The sequence below is a fragment of the Carettochelys insculpta genome, chromosome 3, assembly GCF_033958435.1.
Source record: "Carettochelys insculpta isolate YL-2023 chromosome 3, ASM3395843v1, whole genome shotgun sequence".
Taxonomy (NCBI): Eukaryota; Metazoa; Chordata; order Testudines; family Carettochelyidae; genus Carettochelys; species Carettochelys insculpta.
The window spans coordinates 3,708,128-3,728,844 of record NC_134139.1 but is presented as its reverse complement, the minus strand read 5'-3'; the positions used below and the strand labels follow the sequence as shown (position 1 = coordinate 3,728,844).

General features: G+C 51.1%; 2 protein-coding genes across 6 annotated transcripts in view; one reads left to right on the top strand and one right to left on the bottom strand.

The window, feature by feature from the left end:
- LOC142010801 (phosphofurin acidic cluster sorting protein 2-like) overlaps nt 1-20,717 on the bottom strand; it is a 101,052-nt gene that overhangs the window by 41,541 nt on the left and 38,794 nt on the right. The gene's annotated exons all lie outside the window — the stretch shown is intronic.
- On the top strand, nt 17,577-17,924 carry LOC142010107 (histone H4-like). The gene has a single exon (XM_074988375.1). It carries the CDS (start codon nt 17,577-17,579, stop codon nt 17,922-17,924), a length of 348 nt encoding a protein of 115 aa, XP_074844476.1.

Below are 20,717 nucleotides of genomic sequence, written 5' to 3'. Positions count from 1 at the left end.
TAGCTCCTGCCGAGGGCACAGAGCGCTAGTCCCCATCCCTTGGAGAGGCAACGCCTAGCACAGCCAGCCTGTCAGGAGAGGGCTGGAGACGCAGAACACACGTCTGGGGGAAATCCAGGACAGGGAGTGTGCCGGGGTCACCCTGTGAGCAGCAAGCAAGGCTGCCGGGAGCCAGAGCAGGGCTGTGGCTGCACAGACCCCCATGCTGGGAGCTGCAGCAGGAGAGCCCCATGAGGCATGCCAGGGTGCAGGGCAGGTAGGGGCAGCCCCTCCCTGGCCTGGGCAGCCCCCTGCTGGGTCAGCACATGTTTTAAAACCACCCCTCGATGAGGCCTATGCACATGGGATGGCAGGAGAAGAGGCACAAGACGGGGCAGTGATGCTGCACCAGGCAATATTACAGCTGCCTCCTGCCTAGTGAAGTGTTTGCTGTCTCCCCCCAGCCCCCCGGGGAGCAATTACTGCTCCGCAGGAAGCTTTGCCCTCTCTGGAGAGGAAGGGCCCAAGGCCCCAGGCAAACAGCAGAAGAAAGGCACCGGTGAAAGCAAAGGGCAGAGCGCAGAGAAGTGACAATCTGAGCGGCTTCTACACACTGCTGGGCTCCAGCCGATCTGGGAAAGATCTGAGCATCCACACAACCAGCTCAGTTGGGCAGCGCGGGGCGGGGCGGGGGATGTATATCAGTGCAGAACGAATAGCTAGAGAATAATGCTGGAAATCCCGGCGCCATTCTCTAAAGCCAGGGTGCCCCTGCTCTGGGACACTGGCGCTCCTCCCCCTTCCTGCACAGGACGCAGCCGAATCAGCCCATGGTGGGACTGGGGGTACAGGCAAAGGAGGAAATAAACATCGTGCCCAAGGGCAAGACCCCATCGTGAAGAGTTCCCCAGGCTCTAACCTCAGCGTCCTCAGCCTAACTCAGCTGTACGCAAAGATACTGAGCTGCAGTCGAATCCTGCCAAGGTATGAAGCTATAGTTCACATCTAACTCTGAGACCACTGAGCCATCCCCGCTGGGTTATCTACAGCTGATCGTATGAGCAACTGTCTCATGATCCGTGCACACACAGGGTTTACAGGAAAAAATGCCAGCTGCTGCTTCCTCAGAGCTAGAGCAGACAGAATAGGAATCACTGCGATGACTGTCCCAATTCAGCCACTCCTGTCCTAACCCTGTTCCCCAGAATCACAGAATACGAGAAATAGAAGCAACCTCAGGAGATCATTGTGCCTGGCCCCCTGCACTCACGGCCAAGAGCGAGCACCATCAAGATCACCCCTGACAGGTTTGTCTACTCTCAAAAATCTCCAAGGGTGGAGACTCCACAACCTCTCTAGGGAACTTTTTCCAGCGTTTAACCACCAACAGATAGGTGGGATATTAGCAAAAATGTCCTAAACCTCCCTTGCTGCAATTTAAGCCCTTTGGCTCTTGTCCTGTCAGAAGTTAAGGAGAATAATGTCCCCTCTCAGCCATCTCTTTTCCAGGCTAAACAAACCCAATTCTTTCAATCTTCCTTCACGCACCATGTGCCCTTGTAGCCAAGAAGGCTAATGGCATTTTGAGCAGATCTAGAGAAGTGGTTGTTCCCCTCTATTCGACACTGGTGAGGCCATATCTGGAATAGTGTGTCCAGCTTTGGGCCTCCCAGTATAAAAAGGATGTGGATGTGCTAGAGGAGGTTCAGCAGAGGGCAACAAAAATGATTAAGGGGCTGGAGCACAAGACCTATGAGGAGAGGCTGAGGGATTGAGCTTGTTTAGTTTACAGAAGAGAAGACTTAGCGGTGATTTAATAGCAGCCTTCAACTTCCTGAAGGGGAGCTCTAAAGAGGAGAGTGAGAAACTGTTCTCAGTGGTGTCAGATGGCAGACCAAGGAGTAATGGTCTGAAGTTGAAGAAGGAGAGGTGTAGGTTAGATATTAGGAAAAACTACTTCACCAGAAGGGTGGTGAAGCACTGGAATGCGGTGCCTGGAGAGGTGGTGGATTCTCCATCCCTCGAGGGTTTTAAGTCCCGGCTGGACAGGGTCCTGGCTGGGATGACTTAGTGGGGGTTGATCCTGCTTGAAGCAGGGGGCTGGACTAGGTGACCTCCTGAGGTCCCTTCCAGCCCTATGATTCTGTGATGTTTTCTCAACCGTTACTAATTTCTGTTGCTCTTCTCTGGACCTTCTCCAGTTTGTCCACCTCTTTCCTGAAAGTTGGTCCCCAGAACTGGACACGGTACTCTAGTTAAGGCCTAACTGGCACACAAGTAGAGCAGAAGAATTACTTTTTGTGCCCTGTGTACAACAGTCCTATTAATACATTCCAGTATGCTTGCTTCTTTGCAAGAGTGTCACACTACTGAGTCTCATTTACCTTGTGTTCCACTATGACCCCCGATCCCTTTCTGCAATATTCCTTCCGACACAAGAAGTTCTGTGGCACCTAACAGACTAACAGATATTCTGGAGCATAAGCTTTTGTGGACAAAGACCCATTTTGTCAGATGCGTGAGTCATTCATGCATCTGATGAAGCGGATATTTGCCCACAAAAGTTTATGCTCCAAAATATCTGTCAGTCTATAAGGTGCCACAGGACTTCTTGCTGTTCTCGAAGATACAGACTAACACGGCCACCTCTCTGATATTTGTCCTCCATAGACAGTCACTTCCCAATCATGTATGTGGAGTACTTTGACTTTTCCCTTATTGAATTTCATCCCATTTATCTCAGACCCTTTGGAATTATAATCCTATCCTTCAAAGCACATGCAACCCCTCCCAGCTGGGAATCATCAGCAAACTTTATAAGTGTACTCTCTGTCAAAATCTAAATAACTGATGAAAATATTGAACAGAACGAGCCCCAAAATGGATTCATGGGGAACCCCATTTGTTATGCCCATGCAGCATGACTGTGAACAATGAATAACTACTCTCTGCGAATGGCTATCCACCCTATTGTTCAACCACCTCATAGCAGTGCCATCAAGGTTGTATCTCCCCAGTTTATCTACAAAGTCATGCAAGACTATACCAAATGCTTCACTAAAGTCTATGTATACCACATCTACCACTTCCCTCTTATCCACAAGACTTGCTATCCTAATCAAAGAAAGGTATCAGGTTGGTTTGACAAGATTTGTTCTTGACAAATCCATGCCGTGACTTATCACCTTGTTATCTTCCCGATGGATTGCTTAATTATTTGTTCTATTATATTTCAAGGCCTAAAAGTTAAGATGACTGGTCTATAGCTTCCTAGGTTGTCCTTATTTCCCTTTTTACATATGGGCACTATATTTGTCCTTTTCCAACCTTCTGGAATCACTCCCATCTTCCATGACTTCTCAAAGATGACAGCTAATGGCTCAGATCTCTCTTCTATGAACTCCTTCAGTATTCTAGGATGCATTTCATCAGGCCTTAGTGACTTGCAGACAACTATCTTTTCTAAGTAATTTAACTTGTTTTCCTATTTGAACTTCTGAACATACCTCATTTTCGCCAGCATTCACTATGCTAGACATCCTGTCGCCAGCAATCTTCTTGGTGAAAACCAAACCAAAGGAGAAGTCATTAAGCACCTCAGACAATAACAGAAAATGTGGAAATGCCATTGACTCTTTATTGAGGACTGGGCTTACCCTAGCTTTGGTCTTCCTATTGCTTCTAATATATTTGGATAAATTTTTTTTGTTACCCTTTATGTCCTACCTAGGTTGAGCTCATTTTGTGCCTTCGTTTTTTAATTTTGCCTCTACAAACTTGTGTTATTTATTTATACTCATCATTTGTAATTTGACCTAGTTTCCGCTTTTTGTAAGATTTGTTTTATTTTCATATCATTCAAGATCTCCTAGTTAAGCCAAGCTGGTCTCCTGCCATACTTCCTATCTTTGCTATGCAGTGGAATAATTTGCTGTTGTGCACTTAAAAATGTCTCTCTGAAATATTGCCAACCGTTTTCAATTGTTTTTCCTCTCAGTCTTGCCTCCCATAGGACCTTATCTACCAAGTCCTCAAGTTTGCTAAGGTCTTCCTTCTTGAAATACATTGCCTTTATTTTGCTGTTCTGCCTCCTACCATTCCATAGAATCATGAACTCCATCATTTCATGATCACACACAAGCTGCCTGCCACTTTCCAGTCCTCAGCCAGTTGCTCCCAGTTGGTTAAAATCAAATCTAGAACAGCCTCACTCTCCCCCAGTAGCTTTCTTCACCCTCTGAAATAAAAAAATGCCTCCATTCCAAGAACTTCTTGGATAATAATCTATGCCCTGATGTTATTTTTGCAACAAATATCTGGACAGCTGAAGTTCACCATGACCACCAAATCCTGCGCTTTGGATCATTGTTAGTTTAAAAAAAGCCTCATCCACCTCCTTCTTCTGGGCTAGGTGGTCCATTGCAGACCCCTGCCATAACATCACCCTTGGTTTTTTACCTGTTATCCTTGCCCAGAGCCTCTCAAGGCTGTTTGTCTCCTATGTTCATCTCAACTTCAGTCCAATATTCCAGTCATGACTTATAGCCCACCAAGTCTCTGTGGGTCCCACCGTGTCATACATCATCAACATCAACACCAATAACAGTGAGCTCAGCGCCCGTTGGTGTCTGATGCCTCTCTCACTATTTCCTTCCATCTTTCCCTATACATTGCAGAGTGGCTTAGTTTCTGTAGACTAGCTCCGCGCCAATCTACGACATCATCTATCCATTCTCTGTGAGGTCTGCCTCTCCTATTCAAACCATCTATCCATTATGCCGAATACCAGGGTCTTGATTTTTCATTCGTCATTCATTCTGCAAATATGTCCAAATAGTTGTAGCTTCTGTTTTATAACCTTCTGCAGCAGGTTCTCTTTCGGTTGCATCTTCCTATATAATTCCTCATTGGTGACCTTCTGCATCCATCCTATTCTCAGAATCTTTCTATAACAACTTTTGAACGCCAGTATTCTTCTTTTTGAAACTTTTGTTATCACCCATGTCTCACATCTGTACAACATGCTGCTGAATACACATGTTTTCAAGACGCCCAGCTTCATTCTTAAGCTAATTGCTTTGCTTTTCCAGATCTTATCCATCTCCTTCAAACTCGCTCTTGCTTTCACTATTCTAGTCGCTATTTCCTTCTTACAGTTTAGATCATACATTATGTTGCTCCCCAGATATGTATGAACTTCTCTACATTCTCTAGTTCAATACCACCAACACTGACCTTCCTTATTTCCTTATCTCCAAATACCATTGTTTTTGTTTAATTAATGTTCATAATCAGTCTGTACCGCTTCCCTTCTTCGTTTAACACCCGCACCATTTTCACTAGCTTCTCATCTTCCTCAATGATAACTATATCAGCAGCAAACCTCAAGCTGTTAATTCTTTTCCCATGCACAGATATCCCTTCTACCTCTTCCTTGATCTTCTCCATCACTCTCTCCAGATGTGCGATGAAGATTCTTGGCGATATTGGATCTCCTTATCCCATACCTCTACTTGTTTTAAACCAACTTCCCAACTCCCTGCATGTTCTCACCACTGCCTCCGCATTATCACTGATATCTTTCAACAACCATATTAGTCTGCTATCCACTCCGTATGACTCCAACACTGCCTAAGTCACTTTCTGATCTATACTGTCAAATGCCTTTTGAAAATTGACAAAGCAAGTGTATACGTTTTTGTTCTTTCGTCGAGCTTTCTCCGCTATCAGTCTTAGTGCCAATATCTGCTGTATGGCACTTCTATCTTTTCTGAACTCTGCTTGCTCATCTGCTATATGTTGTTCTATCTGCAATCTTAACCTCTCAGTCAGTACCATCATCAGCACCTTACCTAGATGACTCGCTAGGGCAATTGTTCCGTAGTTCTTGCATTCCGATGTACTTCCTTTCTCGGGTATTGTCACTAGCACAGATCTTGTCCATTCCTTAGGCGCCTTCCCTTCTTTCCATGCTATTTATTACATAGTCTGCGTATTTCCTGAATCATGCTTTCTCTACCATATTTGATAATCTCTCCTGTGATCTTATCATTTCCAGGGCTCTTGTTGTTTAGTCATCTTTTCTACTGCTTTTTCTACTTCCTCCTTTGAAATATCGGTCTCGCTCTCAGTGCTCGGGGGAGATATCTCTTTCAATTCTTCAATCAGTCTCTCTGAGACACTTGGGTCCAACTGTGCTTTGTATAGATCTGTGCAATATCTCATCCATCGCTGCACAATCTTCTCTCTGTTCATGAGCACTTCTTTGTTCTCATCTTTGATTGCCATCTGCTTCGGCTGCCATCTCCTATTAATATTCCTAATTGTCTTATACACCTCCCTGGTCTTACATTTGTTGTAATACCTCTCTATATCTTCACATTGCTCCTCTAACCATTTCTCCTTATCCTTTCTGGCTGCTTTCCTTACCTCATTGCATTTCATCCTATATTGCTGTTCTGCCATCTCAGCAACATCTCTTCTGATCTTCAACGCTCTTTTCTCTTGAGCCAACTTCAGTGTCTTCTGGGTAATCCACTTCTTACTGATCTTTTCTTCTTCTGGAACAGTCTGCTCAGTTGCCTCTTCTGTAGCGATGGCTGTCCCTGTGACTCTTATCTAGGTCTTTCTCTGTGGCGATATTCTTGATCTTCTCTTCGAGCGCTGTTGTGTATGCGTTCCCTGTTTCTTCCTCACATAGCCTCGCCACATCTCTTCTTTTCTTAAACTGTGTTTTACATTTTCTTTGGAGTTTTATCTTGATGTTTGTGATCACTAGACCGTGGTCTGAGTCAATATCTGCTCCTTGGAAAGTTCGGCACTGCTGCACTGATGTTATCCATCTTTTTATCAAAATCATATCTATCATGTTCTTGGACTTCCCGTCATTCGATCGCCATGTCCACTTCCTGCAGTCCTTTTGTTGGAATCTCGTGTTGCAAATCACCATCTCACGTTCTGTAGCAAACTCTAATAGAAACCAATGAGGTGAGAAACTTTCTCCATATCCAAACCTTCCCATGACTCTCTCCCAACCTTCATTATCTGTTCCAACCTTTGCATTCCAATCTCCTCCAATGATCAACACATCTTTCTTCGGCATCTCCTCCACCATCTTTGTCAAGTCTTTATTTACTAGCATTTCAAGTTCTTCCAGTTTATTTCCTATACTTCTCACATTAGTATACAGACAGCCAAGACCCTGATTTGATTTTGCCCCCCACGTCTTGCCTCCCAGGTCTATAGCTAATCTGTGGACTTTGGTCACCTGCCCCCATCAAACCTAGTTCAAAGCTCTCCTCCCTAGGTTAGCCAGTCTGTGTCTAAATACTGTATTCCCCTTCCTCCAGAGATGGATCCCGTCTCTGCTTCGCAGTCCTCCTTCCTGGAACAACATCCCATGATCAAGGAAGCCAAAATCCTTCTAGCAACATCATCCCCGCAGCCAGGCATTCACCTCCAGGATGCACCTCTCTCTGTCTGGGCCCCTAACTTTTGACTGAAAGGACCAAAGAAAACAACTGCAAACCAACCTCCTTCACTTGTACTCCCAGAGCCCTGGAGTCACTTCTGATCTGCTCAAGGTCACACCTCACAGGATCATTCATGCCCACATGGATGAGTAACATGGGGGAGCAGCAGAGGGCTGGATGACCCTGACAGTCGCTCTGTAAGGTCTCAGATATGGGCGCCTGACAAGCAGCATAGCTCCTGGGATGTCATATCAGGGCAACTGATGGGTGCCTCCATCCCCCTCCACAGTCTCCAACTCCAACTACCCCACGTTTCCTCAGGAACGTGGCGACTGCAGACCTCCCAGACTTGGCGGTACACAACTTCTCCTCTGCCTTAGGGGGCGACTCCTCTTCTCTGATAACCAGGGCAGCAAAACAGTTTTCCAGCACGATAGAGCACCGCCCATTGCCAGAAGTAACCAGCTGCCACTGTCCTCCCAGGGACAGAGCCATCGCCTCCTCTCCCAGTGGTATGCCCGCAGTCGGCGGTAGCTGGATCCCTTCCTGAGGCTTGGATGTCTCTAGCGTCTACATGGATACTTGCAAGGAATTCCTGATGGGCTTGGATGCTCCTCGGCCTAGCCACCTCCTGTCACTCTGCTGCCCGCTTCCCGAGAGATTCCCCCAGCAAACACCTTTCACACTTATGTTTTTTGTCTCCCTGTCCCCCCTCATTTTCTGTAAGTGCGAAGTGCAGGCCACAGTCTGTGCAAAACCACACCGGGATCCGGATAGAGATTCCATAGTCAAGTGGCCTGTCTGGCTACCTGCACAGGCAGAGGAGACAGGAGCAGTGTTGGTACAGGTGATGCAGCCCTTCCTAACCATAGAAGTTGTACTAGGACTTCCTCTTACAAACTTCCCTGTTTTAAATCCCTGGTCACTAGTTCCCGTTGGCCACAGTCTCCTAGGTCAGCCCTGCTTCACTGACATCTACTATATATTTTAGAGGGTCTGTGCTACTCTTAGAATCCTAGAATGCTAGGACTGGAAGGGACCTCGAGAGGCCATCGAGTCCAGCCCCCTGCCCTCATGGCAGGACCAGGTACTATCTAGACCATCCCCGATAGACACTTATCTAACCTGTTCTTAAATACCTCCAGAGATGGAGATTCCACAACCTCCCTTGGCAATTTATTCCACTGTTTGACCACCCTGACAGTTAGGAACTTTTTCCTAATGTCCAACCTAAACCTCCCTTGCTGCAGTTTAAGCCCATTGCTTCTCATTCTGTCCTCAGAGGCCAAGAAGAACAAGTTTTCTCCCTCCTCCTTATGACACTGTTTTATACCTGAAAACCACTATCATGTCCCCCCTCAGTCTTCTCCCTTCCAAGCTAAATAAGCCCAGTTCTTTCAGCCTTTCTTCATAGGTCATGTCCTCTAGACCTTTGATCATTCTTGTTGCTCTTTTCTGGACCGTTTCCAATTTCTCCACATCTTTCTTCAAGAACTCCTCTTAAACCATTTGGGATGCAGCTTCCTTTTACCCTAACTTAGACCAAGGTGGAGTGAGTTGTGTCTGAAATCCCAGTGTCTCCCAGAACATGGAAGGGGAGGCGCGCTGACAGAACAGACAACACACATCTGGCTCAACAGTCAGGGCAGTGACTGCAGGGAACAACCATTCTGTGGAGTGACCACTAGGGGCAGCTGCCACAGGAACACAGTGGCCACGTGGCCACAGGGGATGGTAAGTGGCCCCACTTGTACCCCATGGGGGAACCCCGCTTGTACCCCATGGGGCAACCCTGCTGCTCCCCTACAGCACCCTACAATTAACTCCCCTGCCACCCCAACATATGGGAGCATGGAAAGCTGACTCTGTCCCACCCCACACCCCAGCTCATGCTGGAGCTGGGGAAAGCAGCCCAACTGGCTAGACACAAGAGCCCTGGCCCCCAACCCCACTCCCTCTGCCACCCTGGCTGGGACTAGGGCCAGGGCCCCGACCCCCCTGTAGCTCAGGCTGGGGCTGGCACCCATGCCCCACCCCCGAGTTCTCACAGGAGCTGGGGAAAGCAGCCCAACCCCAGCCCCCCTGGATCTCAGGCTGGGAGCCAGGGCCTCACCTATCCCCATCCACCCCCGCAGACAGGCTGTGGGGCCAGGAGCCGGGAACTGACCTGACCCCCTGAGAGGACAGGTGGAGGTACTGGAAGCAGCACCCCAAATCAACCCCCGCCACCAAGACAGATGGGGAGCCAGGAGCCACAGACTGACCTAGCCCCTCAACCCAAGCACAGGCAGAGGGGGCTGGGAGTCATGGTGCGCACTACACTGGGGACTAGAAGCTGCCCCAAACTGGCCCCCCTCTGAGTACAGGTGGGGTGCGGGGACCTGGGAGCTGCAGCCCAAACCAGGCCTGCCCTCAGAGGACAGTCAGAAGGGCCAGGAGTCGGGCCCGACCTGATCCCGCAACTGGGGGACAGACGGGGGGGGGGCAGGAGCCACAGCCCAAACTGCTCCCCCCAGGAGAGGAGGGTGGCAGGTAGCTATGTCCCACACCAGCCCCCTCACCCTTCAAGGTCAAGCATGTGGGGTGCTGGGATTTACGGCCTGACTCGCCCCTCCACCCCACCCCAGGGACCGCTGGCCCGGTTCAGGCCCAGGGCAATGCTGGGCACACTGCTAGTATGGCACAAAGCTCCTGAAATGTGGCCAGGAGGGCGGCACTGGGAACTGCGCCACTTTATGGTCCTCATAAACTCGCCTCAGCTTCAGACCCAGGTGGCGAGACCTCAAAGATGAGCTCCAGCAGCTGCCGCTCCCTCGACCTGAACAGCTGCAGCAAGGCCCCATTCTGGCATTGGCACCATTTCTGAGACTCCAGGTGCCTGCAATCTGCGGGCAGGTTCCTCAGCTGAGCACACTTCCTGAGCTGGCAGCATTTGTGGGGAAAGGACAGTACCACAAAATTCTGTGATGAAAGCAGATGCAGTGAGAGCAAGAAGCATGCACAATGGCTCAGAGTAAGAGCTGGGCCACAAGCAGCACCAGGGGATGTAATGCACTCTCTTATACAACTCTAGGGGCCACTGGAGGGTAGGGATAGGGTCCAGAGTGACCTGAATAAATTGGAGGACTGGATGCAAAAGAAATCTGATGAGGTTCAACAAGGAGAAGTGCAGAGTCCTGCACTCGGGACGGAAGACTCCCAAGCGCTGTTACAGGCTGGGGACCGACTGGCTAAGTAGCAGTGCAGCAGAAAAGGACCTGGGGATTACAGTGGATGAGATGCTGGATATGAGTCAACAGTGTGCCCTTGCAGCCAAGAAGGCTGAGGCTTATTCGGGTGCATTAGGAGAAACATTTGCAATGGATCTAGAGAAGTTATGATTCCCCTCTACTAGGCACTGGGGAGGCCACATCTGGAGTATTGTGTCCAGTTCCGGGCCCCCCCAGTAGAGAAAGGACATGGAGAGGGGGAGTATCAGAGGGGGAGCCGTGTTAGTCTGGATCTGCAAAAGCAACGAGGGGTCCTGTGGCACCTTATAAACTAACAGAAATGTATGAGCATAAGCTTTCGTGGGCAAAGACCCTCGTCCTGCATCTGACGAAGTGGGTCTCTGCTCACGAAAGCTTATGCTCGTACATTTCTGTTAGTCTATAAGGTGCCACAGGACCCCTCGCTGCTTTTGGAGAGGGAGAGGGCCAGCAGAGGGTAATGAAAATGATTAAGGGGCTGGAGCACATGACCTATGAGGAGAGGCTGAGAGATTTGGGCTTGTTTAGTTTGCAGAAGAGAAGACTGAGAGGTGATTTAACAGCAGCCTTCAACTTCCTGAAAGGGAGGCTCTAAAGAGGATGGAGAGAGGCTGTTCTCAGTGGTGACAGATGGCAGAACAAGGAGCAATGGCCTGAGTTACAGAGGGGGAGGTGTAGGTTAGATATTACGAAAAACTACTTCCCCAGGTGGGTGGTGAAGCACTGGAACATGTTACCTAGAGCGTATCAGAGAGGTAGCCGTGTTAGTCTGTATCTTTGAGAACAACAAGAAGTCCTGTGGCACCTTATAGACTAAACAGATATTTTGGAGCATAAGCTTTTATGGGTATTCATGCATCTGATGAAGCAGATAGCTGCCCACAAAAGCTCTTGCTCCAAAATATCTGTTAGTCTATAAGGTGCCACAGGACTTCTTGTTGTTACCTAGAGAGGTGATGGAGTCTCCATCCCTAGAGGTTAACTCCTGGCTTGACATGTCCCTGGTGGGATGGTTTAGTGGGGGTTGATCCTGCTTTGGGCAGGGGGCTGGACTAGATGACCTGCTGAGGTCCCTACCAAACCCAGGGTTCCATGGTTCTAACTCTGGCAGCAGAGCAGCCAGACCTGTCAAAAACCGGCTCACTTCACCAAGGCCTGAGAGCAGAGGAGCAGGAGGCGCTGACCACCACCTTGCGGGGAGGAAGCTGTCTCAAAGGAGCAGCAGGTCTTTGAGCAGGAGTGTTATCAGGATGAAAGTGGGCAGGTTTCCCACAGGGAGCAGCCCAGACGAAGCAAGCAGGCAATTACTGCCTGCACAGCCTTGCTCAGTTCACCACCGGGTCTGGCAAATGGATTCAGCTGACTCAGCTTTCATGAGCAGCAAAATCACTTGTCTCTTTGGAGGCACATGGAGTTTATGCTCAGAAAAGGTGTCCGATGGTTCCTTGTCAGCTTGCAAACTCCCCCGCGGTTGTAAGCACGAGGGGAGCAGGAAGACATACTCCAAAATTGCCTCGCTCTTCTCAGACAGCACTTCCCCGAGGGTATGCTTGTCAGGGCACAAGCCCTGGATACCCAGAGAGTTAATTATGGCCCGTGCCCAGCCTACCCCGTGGTGACATCAGTACCATGGCCAGCACCAGCAGAGAGATCCCAGACACCTTGCAACGGACTAGCTCAGTTAAGAGTTGGCCTCACATCCTACCAGACGCACATCTTCACCGGCAACTGACAAGATTCCCCAAACCCCAACTGTTACCTCCTTGAGACCCCGCTGGAACCCACATGGTGCCCTGTCACCTGGCATGAGCTGGACTGCAACCAAACCAAGCCCAGAACGTCTCTGCACATATTCCACATTAGCCACTAATGAAAGCATGAAACAGAAATGCCATGCAACAAGCAAAGTCCACCATCCTGTAGTCCATGGGCCCTGCAGGAGTTCATCCTGATGGAAATCTGCCCTGCTTCCAAGTCCTATCACCCCCACCAACCGACAGAAAAGCAGAGCCAGGAGATTAGCTGTCACACACACACTGCCTGGGATGAAGGGCAGCACCAACAGGGGGGCCTGAGCCCTCCTTACCTGGGTATTTGTTGGTTAACCCCAAGGTTGCCCGCTCCCCTTTTCTTTTCAAATCAGAACATCAACCCTGTATTTGTCCCGCTGTCCTTGGGACACAGACAGTGTTCAGAGGAACCTGAAGTCCTACAGACTGGCCTTGTCTACACACAGCACTGCATCAGGTTAACTAAGTGTGGAGTAAGTGGAGTTGGTTAAATCAGTGCACAGGGGCACCTGTATTCTAGTTTAAACCAGTCACAGAAGAGCTGCGTGACCTCTTTAGCACTGTTTCGGTTTAGGTTAACTGAACAGGCCTGGTCTCAATACTGCATTGTACTGGCACAATCAATGAGAGGTGTCATTTTTAACGGATTTGGCTAAACCAGTGCGACCTTGTGCATGGACACTGACTGATGTAAGCCATAAAGCAATACAGAAAGACTGTCTACTCCAGGGTTTGCACCAGCCTAAGTTTTTAAACTGATTTAAGTTACAGTGGAGCCATTCCTGGGTATGTGCAAGAATAAGTGGAACAAAACCACGATACAACATGCTTAAACTGCAATAAGAGTGTCCACACAGTATTTTATCCCAGTTTGACCAAAGCAGGTTAAACAACATACCAGTGAGAATAAACAGGACCTACCACTCTGAACACCCTGGTCAGTTACGGTATTCTCCCTGCCTGTAAAGGAGGAGAAACTGAGGCACAGAGAAGCGATTTTCCAAAGGATATTAACAGGCTAACTCTTAACAGATCCATCAGGGTGACCAAAGGAAACCGAGCCCAAACTCAGCTGCTGGCTTCAGTCCTATCTCCAGGAATCTGAGCTGAACCTTATGATGAGAGGAGACATTGTCCTGCACCAATCTTGGAGGCTGCATTCTTCATTAGACATCTCGATTTTCAGGCATTCTGGTGCACACAATGTTGGCTATGCATCATCTATGATAACCTCGCTCTTCATCATTCTTGAGTCAGCCTTGATGCACTCTGTTGGCATATCATAGACTTCAGCCTCCGAGCGGCCAGGATCGCTTGTGAAAGCTTTCCTGTTTGACCTCCTCTGTGGCAATCCTCCTCCACAACAGGGATGCATCTGGCTCGGAAAGCAACGGCAGACAACCCTTGACCTTATGAGAGCAGCGATTCTGATCCCACCTCACCGGATGGCATGAGATAACCCTGCAATTCTCATTCCATGCTCAAGTGAAATTGGCCTCCAGGCTTAGAGGCACTAACGTTTCAGAAAAACTGACAACACCACAGCAGGTGAGAACCAGCTTTAGAATTAGGAGAGAGTAGTATAAAAGATCAGTGCCCCCAAGGATCCTGTCAAAGAACAGATGCATACAGCAGAGATGCAGAGCATCATCCTCAGGCTCGTTTCCGATCCAGGGCACTTGAAAGTCAACCTCTGTGGGTCCCTGGGGGCCGAGAGACCACTCACTTGACGCCAGTGCGTTAGCTGAAAAGCGCACACCTCCAGGCTGGGGAGTCCAGTGGCACACTGGGGGGGGAAGGTGAGACAAGCTGGGGTGAGCCAGTCACTGCTCATATACAACAGAGGCGTTGAGCTTTCACCGAGTTGAGGAGATGGAACCGATGGGTGAAATGGACAAGGTGGGGGTGGGGAAGAGAAGTGGGGAACAACAAGGGGGTGTTCTGGCACAGAGTAGCAGTGCACATGTTGCTGGCATAATGAGCCACTCAGGAGCAGCGGTCGGGACTGGGCACCTTCCCAGCTGTTCTCAGGAGGCCTTTTGCTGAAGGCAGCGCTGCAGACATGAGTCTCAGGAGAAGGATCTGCTCGGGGTTTGGGCTGCAGCTTGGGATGTAGGGGGGTTGCACCCCCCATAGGAGGCCTGGAAGGAAGAACGGGCTGTGCCGCTGGGAGAGGCAGACAAGCCAGACAGCAATGGAGGTTCCCCCAGCAGGCCCCGAAAAGCGGGGGTGGGTGTCAGAACACCCAGGTAGAGCCTGACTAAGCTGTGAAGGCCAGTCATGGGCTGCGCGTTCCATGCAGCGGATTAGGGGAGGCTCGGAAGCGGGTGAAGATCTCCACAGCTGAATTTGGCATGAGCTAATTGGGAGCCAAGGTGCAGGGCTCATGGCCAGGCAGACAGGTCAGCGTAAATGACAGGGATACCAGCTCCCAGCAGCTCGTGCAGATGGAGGCAGCCAAGGCTGCACCACGGAGGATCCTCACAGACAGAAGGAGAAGGAACCCCACAGAATGCCACTCAGCCTGACAGCAGGGAAGAGAACTGGGAGCAGACCAAGGCACAGACTCAGGGAGGTCAGATTTCAAGAGCGCCGTCCCAGCAACCACCGACCTGAGGAAGGCGGAGATGGAATGCTGGCAGAGAGCAGCCTACGCAAGCCTGGGGAGAGCAGGGTGAATGGCGCTTAGAGGGCAGACGCCGGCCTGGAGAGGTTGGAGAGCAGAGCTTGCTGCAGGAGGTGATGGATCTGACTCCTACCCAATGCTCCCTTTGGTCCCTACAGAGATGAGGCATCCAAATCTCTGCAGCAGCCTACTTATCTGGGCATCTTTGCCCCCGAAGCTGGACGAAAACCAAGGGCCACACCAAGCTAAACGTAGTTGTTGTGAAACTGAATACACCTGACTCTCGCTGTGATTAAAGCAGGCTTGGCTTTGAGCTAACAATTCATTAGCACATGCGCTGGAGAACACCCGGTAGGGAACAGGGGCTGGACAACGAACTTGTTATCTTATTTCCATTTGGGGTTTCCGGGATTCCCCAGTGCTTCACAGCAATGCATCCAAGAGCCAGAAATGACAGACTCTGGTCTGGGCTCAGATTCCCACCCAGTGGCCTAGACCAAGCACTTCACCAAGGCTCAAGTTCCGCCCAAGCTGGAAACCAGACGACAGGGCTCAGTCATGGGAGAGGTGGATTGGAAGGTTCAGCTCCCTTCACTGGTAATGGATCCACCCGTGTTTGCTCCCTTCACAAAAACGAAGTCTCTTCATCAAAGGCTTTAGTGATTGCTGGACCAGCCCAAAGTATACTAGAAGCACTTGGCTGAAACTCAGGCAGAGCCAATGCAGCTAGAAATTGAGCAGCTGACCAGGTCAATGGATGGCTTGGGCAGAGCAGGCACCACTCACTCTGGGCGCTACATGGTGTAAGAGCAGGGCAGCCCACAGCCGCAGGAAAGCCACATGCTCAGAGCATTGCGCACCTTTCTCCAGCTGCTACCATGGCCGAGCTGTTCCTTAAGAACAGCAGTGATCTTCCAGGTGCAGCCTGGGTGGTGAAACACGAGCACAAGGCCTTGCATGGCAAGTGCATCGACAAGACACATTCCCTCCCGCCACAGGTCCATATGTTGCATTGCCCCGTACCCACACTTGTGCAAGAGCTCTTGTGCCAGGCACTCTGAAGCCCTTTGGGCAACCCAGGCCCCAGGAGGGAAATCTTTGCTCCTATTAAGCAGTGCCTTGGTAGTGACACAAGCAGACAGCAAGTGTGAGGGCTGCTAGCACAGCTATCCACACACATGGTCCAGCACACGCCATGGCTAACCCCAGCAGCCAGAGCCCTCTCAGCAAGGAAAGGATTTCACTGCAGCCTCCATCCATTTTACGAGGGGGCATGTTACCCAGTGAAATGGGACGAGGTAAGAGTCAGTACAGCAGCCCCTGCGATCTGTGTTCAGTGTTCACAGGCTGCCACAGGTGGTTGTACTGATGCCGGACAGCCACAGCGCAGACACAGTGAGGCCAAGCTGGATGTTTTGTTGTCAGGGGCAGTTGGGATTACAGGGCACTAGAATTAGCTAGACGTTTCTGCTGCAGCCACCCGCAGCAGAAGCACGAAGAGTGACATTTCATTCTCACTGGGCTTTGGTCACATTATCCCCACTGAGGAGAACTGGGCCATTCATACCTCACAGTGCAGGGCTTACGCTAGCCACAGACTCCAGCAAGCTGCACTGGGGTCACCATCTCGAAAGGGCTCTTCTCATCTGGGCAGGCTGGGTTCCTTTTCACATGAAACCCTAGGTTTGGAAGCACAAAACTTCAGCAAACAGCAAGTCCCATGGCAGATTGTCTGGCCTGGGACGCATGGAGAGAACTGGGCCCTCCCTATGGAGGCTCCACAGGAGCAACTACCATCAGTCATTGGCACTCCTGCATGCTGGGCTTTCAACAGTCCCTTTCATAGACTCACAGAATCTTAGGACTGGAAGGACCCTCGAGAGGTCATTCGCCCAAGTCCCCTGCACTCATGCAAGACTAAATATTACCCAGACCACCCTGACAGGTGTTTGTCTAACCCACTCTTAAATATCCCTGGTGATGGAGATTCCACAGTCTCCCTTGGCAATTAATTCCAGCGCTTAACTACCCTGACAGTCAGCAAGTTTTTCCTAACATCCAACCTAAACCTGCCTTGCTGCAATTTAACCTCATTGTTTCTTATTCTAACCTTAGAGGGTCAGGAGAAGAAATTTTCTCCCTCTTCTTTGTGACAATGTTTACGTACTGAAAAGCTGATATCTTCTCGCTCAGGCTTCTCTTTTCCAGACTAAACAAACCCAATTAATTCAGTCCTCACAAGTCACGCATTCTAGACCTTTCACCATTTGCGGTGTTCTTCTCTGGACTTTCTCCAGTCTGTTCACATCTTTGCTGAAAGGTGGCACCCAGAACTGGTAACAATACTCCAGATAAGGTCTAATTAGTACAGCATAGAGCGGAAAAATTACTTTTCATTCCTTCTCACCACGCTCCTACTAATACATCTTGAAATGATGCTCTCTCTTTTTGCAACAGTGTCATGCGGCTTACTCATTTGTCTGCAATCTTACCAATCGTGTCTGGTCGTGGCAAGGGAGGGAAGGGATTAGGAATAGGAGGCACTAAACACCACAGGAAGGTGTGGAGAGAGAATATTCAGGGTATTACAAAGCCTGCGATTCATCGTTTGGCTCGCCGTGGAGGTGGCAAGCGTATTTCAGGTCTTATTTATGAGGAGGCTCGAGGCGTGCTGAAGGTCTTTTTGGAGAATGTGATCCGAGATGCTGTCACTTACACTGAGCATGCAAAGCAGAAGACTGTGACCGCTATGGGTGTAGTTTACGCACTGATGCGCCAAGGTCGTATTCTGTACAGGTCGGGAGGCTAAACACATGTTAGTGCATCAGAAAAAAACTTTACTCATTTTATCACATCACAGGGCTGGAAGGGACCTCGAGAGGTCATCAAGCCCAGCCCAGTCCCCTGCTCTCACAGCAGGGCCTAACGCCATCCCTGGTGGATTTTTTAAATCTAACCTGCCCCAGACCCTTGGAAGGGCCCCTCAAGGACTGAGCTCACAACCCTGGGTTTACAAGGCCAGTGCTCACACTACTGAATGATTTCCTCCCTCAGTTGTCTGGGAGCAGTAAAAAGGTCCATCCGTCTTTGTAAGAGGCTGGAAACTGCCCGTCGTCACTCTTCGACAAAAGGAAGACGAGCCTCTTCCAGTGCTCCGAAAGGTTTCCGGTGCTTTATACTCTGACCATTTTTAGGGCTGAGACAGGCTTCACAATTCCTGTTGCAGAGAAAGGGAAGCTGGGACGTTACTGCATACCAAGTCGGGCTGTGTCTCTCCATCACACTAACACATGCTTTGACCTACAGCTGTGTGAAACGGCAGTATGTCACCGCACAGGGTACAAGACCTGATGCACTCTAGCAGTGCCCACAAGAGACGTTACACGTGGCAAGGTGGTGCGCTGCGGGTTCGGCCCTGGCTTGCTAAGTTGTTCTGTAGACTAGCCTGGAAGAACCAACTGACAGGACTTGCCCTAGTTCACAACAAACAAAAAGCAGAGGTGAGGTCTGAACGCAGCCCTAGGTTTAAATACTAGGCCATACTTTCTTTCAGCCCAGCAACTAACCCCCACTCTCCAATGCCGCAGAGCAGGGCTTTGGCAAAACTGAGCTTGCTGGTGGCACGGCTGAACTCCCTGTGCACTCCAGGGAGGCAGGGGATGTGGGGGAGAGCCCAGAAAGCAGCTGCTTTGCATAGCAATCCTTTTTTAACCCTGCCCGTCCAAATGGCCAGAAAAGAGCTGTGCACGCCCCCTCAGCCCATCCTGGCCAGCTTGGGGCCCTGAGCTCTTGGAGGGAGGCCTGAGCTGCCAGCCCACGTAACACAGACGCCCACAGGAAGTGACTTGATTCCAGGGCTGGGAAAGCCAAGAGCACGTCCCAAGGAGCAAGGCCTGAGCCCAACGCACTGAGCCTGTCCCAGGCCCCTGCGTACCAGGCCACAAGTCTGAGGAAAGTGGAGGACTGATAACGGCCGATCAGGTGGGGAACATGGGAGGGGCTCGCATACGCCACCATCTCTTTTCAGCTGTGAAGGCCTCAAATGTGAAAACCAGCCTCAGGGCTGCCAGGCACAGGAACACCCCTCAGGCCGGGAGCAGTACAAGCTGCGGGGGAGGCAGCAGCCAGAGCTCGGAGGGGCAGAGGGAGCACCCCTCTCCTGGCACGGCTCCAGCAAGGAGCAGCTACTCCGGTCCCAGCAGGAGGCAGTGCGGCATGGGAGAGCACGCAGGCGAGGTGGGAGCTGACGGGGGCATGGCGCGAGGGCCGGGGGACCCCGCGACACTAGCCCCAGCCCACAGGCGCGGGCAGAGGCTGCGGTGGGAACGGCATCTCCAGCGAGGCAGTTGTATTTCCCTGGCCAAGGCCGCGCTGCGTTTCTGGTGTGACAGCACATTGCTGCAGACGGCCTCGTCCTGTCCAGCCGCCCCCGCCACCTGAGACCAGGCAGCCTGGTGCCCAGCTCAGCAGCAAAACACCTCCTTAGACTCTCCTCAATCCAACCCCAGCATGGGGCTGCCACAGAGCCCGACGCTGCCTCGCAGGAACACGGAGCCAGGCCACAGCCCCCCCGTGCAGCACCATCTCCCAGCGCCAGCCAGGCCCCCGCCCACTTCCGACAGCCGGGAGGGGCCTGAAGGTGGCACAAGCTGCTCCGGGTCACCAGCCCGGCAATGGAGTGCACCCAGCCCCTGGCTACCAGTCTGCTGCATAGGCTGCTCGCCAACTCTCTGCCAGGCGGCTCCAGTGCCCCTGCGCCAGCCCTTCTGATTTACATTCCGCGCATCAAGGCCTTCCCCAGGGAGACAGATGGAAAACGGACTGTTACCGCCTTCGTCAAATCCCCATCCCCTCTGCCTGGCTCCCTGACAAGCAGATGCATCGCCCTGACCTACTTTGCCAGAGAGGAGAGAACTCTGCTAGTGCACCTGAATTCCAATCAGCTTCCCCACCCGGCAGCTCCACGGGGAGCGGGGCAGAGTACAACCCGCCCAGCACAGCGAGAGCCAAACCCCGTGCCCAGGCTGAGAGGTGCCAGGGGGAAGTGGCTCCGAGGAGGAGGAGAGGGGAAGGAAAAGGCTGTACTTTGCTTTCCTACGTCCGCCAAGTTGCACAAGACTCTTTTCCACCAAATGTGGGAACCCCATGTACGCCTGTGCCCCACAACACAGCTACAGCCCAGTGGCAGGGCAGCCATTCTGGAGAGCACTCCACCAGTGAAACCCACAGCATGCGCCTCTTTCCATTCCTCCCAGGTTCTCCCCAGAGCAGGACGGGCTGCTGGGCGCATGGTCCAGAAGGCCACCGCAGCCCTGTCGGCCGAGCCCGGCCTCCAGCCGATGGGCCAGCATTCCTGTGCCATGACCAGGCGCCAGCACAGACCTGAGTGCCGGGAGCTCGTTGTCCACGTCACAGACTCCTGGCTGAACTGCAAACTGCCGACAAGCTGGCACCACTGGCCCAGCACCTGGAACAACACAGGTTTGCTGGCCCCCGCCCCAGCGAGAACCGCCACCCGCTTCGACAGACAGCAGCGAGTGGCCCGGCAGCCATGTCTGAGGGGAAAGACGGCCAAGACCCAGAGTCCATTGCCCTCCGCTAC